This window comes from Anomaloglossus baeobatrachus, unplaced genomic scaffold (assembly GCF_048569485.1).
Source record: "Anomaloglossus baeobatrachus isolate aAnoBae1 unplaced genomic scaffold, aAnoBae1.hap1 Scaffold_254, whole genome shotgun sequence".
Lineage (NCBI taxonomy): Eukaryota > Metazoa > Chordata > Amphibia > Anura > Aromobatidae > Anomaloglossus > Anomaloglossus baeobatrachus.
This window is the reverse complement of record NW_027442112.1, coordinates 95,511-104,408: the sequence shown is the minus strand read 5'-3', so window position 1 is coordinate 104,408 and position 8,898 is coordinate 95,511. Positions and strand designations below refer to the sequence as shown.

Sequence of the window (8,898 nt, the reverse complement as noted above, 5' to 3'; positions counted from 1 at the left end):
TCTATATAATCCTCACACGTCTGTTCTTCATGTGATCGCGGCTCTATATAATCCTCACGTCTGTTCTTCATGTGATCACGGCTCTATATAATCCTCACGTCTGTTCTTCATGTGATCGCGGCTCTATATAATCCTCACATGTCTCTTCTTCATGTGATCGCGGCTCTATATAATCCTCACACGTCTCTTCTTCATGTGATCGCGGCTCTATATAATCCTCACACGTCTCTTCATGTTATCGCGGCTCTATATAATCCTCACATGTCTGTTCTTCATGTGATCGCGGCTCTATATAATCCTCACACGTCTGTTCTTCATGTGATCGTGGCTCTATATAATCCTCACACGTCTGTTCTTCATGTGATCGTGGCTCTATATAATCCTCACACGTCTCTTCTTCATGTGATCGCGGCTCTATATAATCCTCATGCGTCTCTTCTTCATGTGATCGCGGCTCTATATAATCCTCACATGTCTCTTCTTCATGTGATCGTGGCTCTATATAATCCTCACACGTCTCTTCTTCATGTGATCGCGGCTCTATATAATCCTCACATGTCTCTTCATGTTATTGCGGCTCTATATAATCCTCACACGTCTCTTCTTCATGTGATCGTGGCTCTATATAATCCTCACACGTCTGTTCTTCATGTGATCGCGGCTCTATATAATCCTCACGTCTGTCCTTCATGTGATCGTGGCTCTATATAATCCTCACATGTCTGTTCTTCATGTGATCGCGGCTCTATATAATCCTCACACGTCTCTTCTTCATGTGATCGCGGCTCTATATAATCCTCACGTCTGTTCTTCATGTGATCGCGGCTCTATATAATCCTCACATGTCTCTTCTTCATGTGATCGCGGCTTTATATAATCATCACGCGTCTCTTCATGTGATCGCGGCTCTATATAATCCTCACACGTCTCTTCATCATGTGATCGCGGCTCTATATAATCCTCACATGTCTCTTCTTCATGTGATCGCGGCTCTGTATAATCATCACGCGTCTCTTCATGTGATCGCGGCTCTATATAATCATCACGCCTCTCTTCTTCATGTGATTGCGGCTCTATATAATCCTGATGCGTCTCTTCTTCATGTGATCGCGTCTCTATATAATCCTCACAAGTCTGTTCTTCATGTGATCACGGCTCTATATAATCCTCACACGTCTGTTCTTCATGTGATCGCAGCTCTATATAATCCTCACACGTCTGTTCTTCATGTGATCGCGGCTCTATATAATCCTCATACGTCTGTTCTTCATGTGATCGTGGCTCTATATAATCCTCACACGTCTCTTCTTCATGTGATCGCAGCTCTATATAATCCTCACGTCTGTTCTTCATGTGATCGCGGCTCTATATAATCCTCCCGTCTGTTCTTCATGTGATCGCGGCTCTATATAATCCTCACGTCTGTTCTTCATGTGATCGCGGCTCTATATAATCCTCACACGTCTCTTCTTCATGTGATCGTGGCTCTATATAATCCTCACATGTCTCTTCATGTTATCGCGGCTCTATATAATCCTCACACGTCTGTTCTTCATGTGATCGCGGCTCTATATAATCCTCACACGTCTGTTCTTCATGTGATCGCGGCTCTATAGAATCATCACGTGTCTCTTCATGTTATCGCGGCTCTATATAATCCTCACGCGTCTCTTCTTCATGTGATCGCGGCTCTATATAATCCTCACGTCTGTTCTTCATGTGATCGCGGCTCTATATAATCCTCACATGTCTCTTCTTCATGTGATCGCGGCTCTATATAATCCTCACACGTCTCTTCTTCATGTGATCGTGGCTCTATATAATCCTCACACGTCTCTTCTTCATGTGATCGCAGCTCTATATAATCCTCACACGTCTCTTCTTCATGTGATCGTGGCTCTATATAATCCTCACACGTCTGTTCTTCATGTGATTGCGGCTCTATATAATCCTCACGTCTCTTCATGTGATCGCGGCTCTATATAATCCTCACATGTCTCTTCATGTGATCGCGGCTCTATATAATCCTCACACGTCTCTTCTTCATGTGATCGCGGCTCTATATAATCCTCACACGTCTGTTCTTCATGTGATCGCGGATCTATATAATCCTCACATGTCTCTTCATGTTATCGCGGCTCTATATAATCCTCACACGTCTCTTCTTCATGTGATCGTGGCTCTATATAATCCTCACACGTCTGTTCTTCATGTGATCGCGGCTCCATATAATCCTCACACGTCTGTTCTTCATGTGATCGCGGCTCTATATAATCATCACATGTCTCTTCTTCATGTGATCGCGGCTCTATATAATCATCACGCGTCTCTTCATGTGATCGCGGCTCTGTATAATCCTCACACGTCTGTTCTTCATGTGATCGCGGCTCTATATAATCATCACACGTCTGTTCTTCATGTGATCGCGGCTCTATATAATCCTCACGTCTGTTCCTCATGTGATCGCGGCTCTGTATAATCATCACATGTCTCTTCTTTATGTGATCGCGGCTCTATATTATCCGGTTTCTTTGCTCTGGCACTGTCTGGGTGTGTGTTACAGGGGGAGCGTGACCATCACTAAGTGCTTTTGTCCAGCTCAATATTTCCTAATTAATTCTCAGCCTTGAGAGCAGAGATTAGAGAAAAAATCCAAATTACAGCTCAGCCGTGCGTGCGATGTATTGACGGACACACGTGACCAGAGGCGGCCTGTCAGAAGCTTTTCAGCAGACCCTATCTGGCTTCTGGTGTAAAGATGGTGTGGTGTTTGGGGATCAGGATATCCCGGGGGTCGGCTCCTGCGGGGAGGATGAAGGGGTCCCTGCTCTGCGGGGTGGCTCGGCTGATGGGACTAATGTCTTTTTTTTTTTCCTTCCAGTTTGCGACGCAATGACTACACGGTTCAGGTGAATGTTAACGACTACCTTGACATTTACTGCCCACATTATAACGATACGGTGGCGGATCACCGGATGGAGCAGTATATCCTGTACATGGTGAATTATGAGGGCTACCACTCCTGCAACACCAGCCATGGCTTCAAGCGCTGGGAATGTAACCGGCCGCACTCCCCGCACAGCCCTATCAAGTTCTCGGAGAAGTTTCAGCGGTACAGCGCCTTTTCTCTGGGGTACGAGTTCCACGCGGGACACAACTACTACTACATCTGTGAGTACCGGAGAGTAGAGCCGCATTGGGGCCATCAAGTACATTCAGCAAGCGCGCTGAAGATCTCAGTGTCCCAGGAACAGAACCAAGGCGTTACATTTTAGCCCAGTGGTGAGCCGCCTGCAGCCTCCGACAGGGGAGCGTCTTACCTTGCGTTTGTTAGATGGAGGACGTGTCATCTGACTCTGGGTTTGTGCACGATGTATTGCATGCCTGCACTGTCCTGTAATACGGATGCCTGTATACAGCGGTGTAATAAGACTGGTGCATATCTCACCCTAGTGGTCAAAATATAGAATTGCACATGTGATCAGTGCAGTGGATGTTGCTCACTGACACAGGAGGAGCCGCTGCCTCTGAGTCTGCGAGTGATCACTGCCATCCATCTACCCCAGAGCGAAGGCTCACACCGGATTGTGGGATCTGTCCGGCTGATGTATGGGCTCCTCGCACCCCAAATTCTGCCGGATGTAAGGGGGATGGCCTCACTCCCAAGTCACATGTGAGGGGGCACTAATCACAGCAGGCAGGTGGAGGCTCCCGCTGCAGTCATCTGTCGTCCGGTGGATGGACATCCCCGGTCCCCTTACAGGATCCCTCCTGCTGATACTCAGTTGAACCCTTCAGTTGTTCCTCCTGGTATTTTAGTCTTAATTTTTACATTGCACCCATTCTTATTGTTTTTTGTTTTTTTTTCTTTTTCCAGCAACACCAACCCACAACCACCGGCACTCGTGCCTGAAGATGAAAGTGTCCGTGTTCTGCGCAACCAGTAAGTGTTTAAAACCTGGGACCTGGGGGGATGGTGATTGCTTACTGTTGTCAGGACTACGTCAGGCGCGTGGTAATGGTGTCGTCCTTCCCCCGCAGCGGCTCATTCTGGAGAGAAGCACGCTCCCACCCTGCCCCAATTCACGATAGGACCAGAGGTGAAGATTGAAGACCTAGGTGATTCTGCTCACCAGGGCTGTGGAGTTGGAGTCGTGGAGTCGGAGCTAATTTTGATGGAGTCGGAGCCGGAGTCGGAGCTAATTTTGATGGAGCCGAAGTCGCAGCTCATTTTGATGGAGTCGGAGTCGGTATAAAATGAACCGGCTCCGACTCCTAGAATATATAATAAATTGGGCACAGTAGTGCAATGCAGAATGTGTTGAATATTTTTTCATAGGAATTTGGGAAAGTTATGAAATGTCCTATAAATGGCTGTTCTGTTCCTGATCTAAGGCTACATTCACACACAGCGTTTTTGCTGCGTTTTTTGAGGATACATTTGTCAGCTGCAAAAGCAGATCAGCTTTTTAAAAAACTGCATAACCTGAAAGGTTTTTGAGCTCATAAAAAAGCATCAGAAAAAGGCCACACAAGCTGACTGCTCATTCTTTGTGAGGATCCTCACAAAACGCTGTGTCTGAATGTCCTATCTTGTCACCCATTGCCTTTGCTGGATGCCCAGAGTCACTGCATTTCACTGAATTATTTTGCCATCAATATTCGATGTTTGTAAAGAAGAAAGAAATTGTTAGCAAGACACTGGCAGTAACAGATAGTAAAGCTCATCACAGCAGCCAGCTTCTCCAGGCCTTAGTGGAAAAAGTTCTGCAAGATTACCAACTCAAAAAAGAACAGGTTCTTGCTATTGTAAAGGACAATGCTTCAAACTTGATAAGTACAATTAAACTGATGAATGAGAGTAATGAACAACAGCTAGAAGAAAATTTAGGATTTAGTATGTGTGAGATGGAGCCACAGCGCTGCTCATGTAACGGAGGAACAAACAGATATTACAACAGAAGAACAGCAAAATGATACTTTAGGATTAGATGATCTTGTTGAAGCTGCTTCAAAACTGCTGTCATGTGACCCGGAAGTTGTGGTGTTGCCACTGTACTGTATCGTACTATACTGGCGTGCGCCGCATCCGCCAAACTGGTGAAAAGCCGGATGTGTGAAACTGGGCGGACATGCTGGAAATCTAATTGGAAAAGTGAGGAAGTTGGTTATTGCCGCCAGAACCCCTAAAATTGATTCCATCTTGAAGAAATGTGCTGGGAAAGGGGCAATTGTTGATCAAGCCACTCGGTGAGGAAGTACTTATTTAATGACTGAGCGATTGCTTGAACTAAAATCATTTCTTATAGATATGGTAAACCCTCAAGTAACCTTAAATGAAGGTCATTGGACACAGGTGGCTAAATTGAAGGAATTGCTTAATCACCCATTTACCGTGACTAAAAAATTACAAGCTGAGGATTTAACTCCTGGCATTTTCATATGGGAGTGGAAGAACTTGCTATTTTGCCTGTCCCAAACAGGAGGTTTAATCGCAGATGGCATTTCTGCTTCAATGAAACGGAGAGATACACAGCTATTGGAAAATAAAATTCTTCTGACAGCTGTTTATGTGGACCCAAGTCTTCGTATACTGCTTGATGATCAACAGCTTACTAAAGGAAAAGAAGCTTTGAGTGAGGTAGCAGTTAGGATGAGCGGCTACAGGACTGCCAGGTGCAAGAGGACTTGGGTCCTGACAGTGCTACTGCTGCCATATCTTCATCCTCATCAGATGAGGAGTTTAACTTTGAGAAGTATTTGGATGACATGAAGCAGCAAAGTGTTGCCGCAAGGAAAAAGATTTCCCTCTGTCACCTATACCAGCAGATTGACCAGATTTCAGTAAAATGTTTCACTTGCTCTCAAAGAAATAGAAAAATTCAACCGTTCATCAAAACTGACTGTGCATGAGGCAATTCCTTTATACCCGGAAATTGTTAGAGATGTTGCCCATGTGGTTATTGCTTTGCCTCCAACCCAAGTTACTGTAGAGAGGATGTTCTCTAGCCTTAATATTAGGTCACATCAGGTCATCTGTGAAGGAGGATCTGATGGAGGCAATTGTATGTCTTACAACAAATTCATAGACTACACAAATGTTATTTACTATGTTTTTGTTGAAAACTGTTTTTTGCCACCTACATAGTGTTTTATTTATATATATATATATATATATATATATATAGAGAGAGAGAGAGAGATAATGCACTATGTAAGTGGCAAAAAAACATTTTTCATCAAAAACATACTAAATATTTAGCATAATGCTCATATTTAAGTGAAAAATATATTGTAGTATAATGTGAACATCAGACATTTAATCATTTTTATGATACAATAATCAAGATATTTAGATAGAACATAAAATATATTTATTGTAATACAACTTTAGAACACAAACTAATAAATTGTAAATATGTAATATATATAATATATAATTATACAGTGTGTGTGTATATATATTACACAAGATATATATGTAGTCTACTGTATATTACATATTGTATTACATATTTACAATTTATTAGTTTTTGGTGTTCTAAAGTTGTATCCAATAAATATATTTTATGTTCTATTAAAATATCTTGATTATTGTATCATAAAAATTAAATGTCTGATGATCACATACACATGTTGATGTCCTACAATACATTTTTCACCTAACTATAAGCAATATATGTAGGAGTCGGAGTGGTGGAGTCTGAGTCGGTGCAAGGGAAATTGAAGAGTCTGAGTCGAAGGTTTAGCTTACCGACTCCACAGCCCTGCTGCTCACTCGTGGTGCGCTGTCTCCCCCTGCAGGATGGTCGACTCATAGCAGTTTCTCACACTTCCTCACATGCTGGTGTCCGGATCATATTCTACAGGAGGTGCCCATAGATGCAGATCGGTAGTTGATGACCCGCAGAGTGGTCTCGTGCCTCATCCATGACAGGCCATCACACCCATCAAATATGGTAGTCTGCAGGCACCTGCTACTTGTGCCCGGTGTCGTCCCGAAAGATTCGGAAATTGCAGCCAAGTGTTTGACTGGATTAGTGATTGAGCTCTGACTACCCGGGACTAAGACACCAGCTTCATTGCTGCTGTTGGAATGTAGATTGGATTGTTCCTGGCCGGCCAGATAATCACACGAGCTGCTTCCCTTCATCGTGTTTAGCTGTTATTGCCGCCCGCAGGACGGTGTCACAGGGCGACTCTGAGCTTAATGTTTTTGGGCTCCCAAAGACACTGCTGCTCCTGTCATAAATATAAACCTCCTTGGGTGTTGTGTAAGTAAACCCTTGTCTAATGTGCATCTTGTAGGCGGCCGCCATGTATATTGTGACCTACATACTGGACGGTCACCTCCATCTGCTGTCTCCTCTTGGCTTAAATGTACTTTTGTGTTCAAGGGACATGTTGTTCAGTCTCGCTAGTCCCCTCTGGTGTTTAAGTCCTCTGCAGACATCACATGGACGATCCCACTCGTCTACCTTCACTCTCCACCTTCCTACATCAATCACCTTTTTCACGCTCTACATCCCCTGACTGACCTCGGCCCCTGCCCTCCGCCTACCTCTGACTATGACCTCGACCCCTACCCTCCACCCATATCTCGGACTGCAACCGGGGCTCTTGTCCTTTGCCCGCATCTTGGACTGGGACTCTGGCCCTTGCCCTTTGCCCGCATCTTGGACTGGGACTCTGGTCCGTGCCCTCTGCCCGCCTCTTGGACTGGGACTCTGGTCCGTGCCCTCTGCCCTCCTCTTGGACTGGGACTCTGGTCCGTGCCCTCTGCCCGCCTCTTGGACTGGGACTCTGGTCCGTGCCCTCTGCCCACCTCTTGGACTGGGACTCTGGTCCGTGCCCTCTGCCCGCCTCTTGGACTGGGAACCTGGTCCGTGCCCTCTGCCCACCTCTTGGACTGGGAACCTGGTCCGTGCCCTCCGCCCGCCTCTTGGACTGGGAACCTGGTCCGTGCCCTCCGTCCGCCCATTGGACTGGGACTCTGGTCTGTGCCCTCTGCCCGCCCATTGGACTGGGACTCTGGTCCGTGCCCTCTGCCCGCCCATTGGACTGGGACTCTGGTCCGTGCCCTCTGCCTGCCCATTGGACTGGGACTCTGGTCCGTGCCCTCTGCCCCCGCTCATTGGACTGGGACTCTGGTCCGTGCCCTCTGCCCGCCTCTTGGACTGGGACTCTGGTCCATGCCCTCTGCCCGCCTCTTGGACTGGGACTCTGGTCCGTGCCCTCTGCCCGCCTCTTGGACTGCCACTTGAGCCCATTTCTGCTTTACTGTTGGACACCAGATCTTGCTTTCCTCCATTCACCTTTTCCCTCCTGTATTTCAGGTAACTTTAATCCAGAGATCCCCAAGTTGGAGAAGAGCATTAGTGGGACGAGCCCGAAGCGAGAACACTTACATTTGACGGTGGCCGTCTCTCTGCTCCTAATGACTCTCTTGGCGTCTTAGTTTTCTTGTTTCAGGCTGAAGACCTCGGAGAAATGAATGCAATCTCCACATTCAGAACTCTGTAAGGACTGTGCAGGTTGGGGAGCGGCTGATGGGAGGAGGAGCAGCGTCCTTAATCTCATTTATTTTTTTTTTTTTAACAAAAATCTTTTTTTTTTTTATTAAGACTGAACCTGCGGCACTAAAATCACAACCCTGACACTAGTGGACACTATCGAGGTCTTGTGATTTCTTGAATAATATCATTGAGCAGACAGGACCAAGGAGCTGCTGCCTAGAGCTTGTGATCCACAGGGCCCTGCTCTGCCCCGGCCCACAACATACAACTGGCGGCCACACCTATGGGCTGTTATTACTTGAGTGCCTATGCCCGTTAGGCATTGAGCGCCCGGCGGTCGGCTGCAGGGAGCGATCAGCTGATCACCCGGCGGCCGGCTACT

At 46.2% G+C, this 8,898-nt stretch overlaps 1 protein-coding gene across 1 annotated transcript; it reads left to right on the top strand.

Annotated features, from left to right (window-relative positions):
* Window positions 1–2,758: 2,758 nt before the first annotated feature.
* On the top strand, window positions 2,759–8,611 carry LOC142262947 (ephrin-A3-like). Its single transcript, XM_075332199.1, has 5 exons — window positions 2,759–2,766; window positions 2,882–3,171; window positions 3,878–3,943; window positions 4,042–4,119; window positions 8,337–8,611. The coding sequence occupies exons 1-5, from the start codon at window positions 2,759–2,761 to the stop codon at window positions 8,456–8,458; spliced, it is 564 nt and encodes a 187-aa protein (XP_075188314.1). The 3' UTR covers window positions 8,459–8,611.
* Window positions 8,612–8,898: the final 287 nt, after the last annotated feature.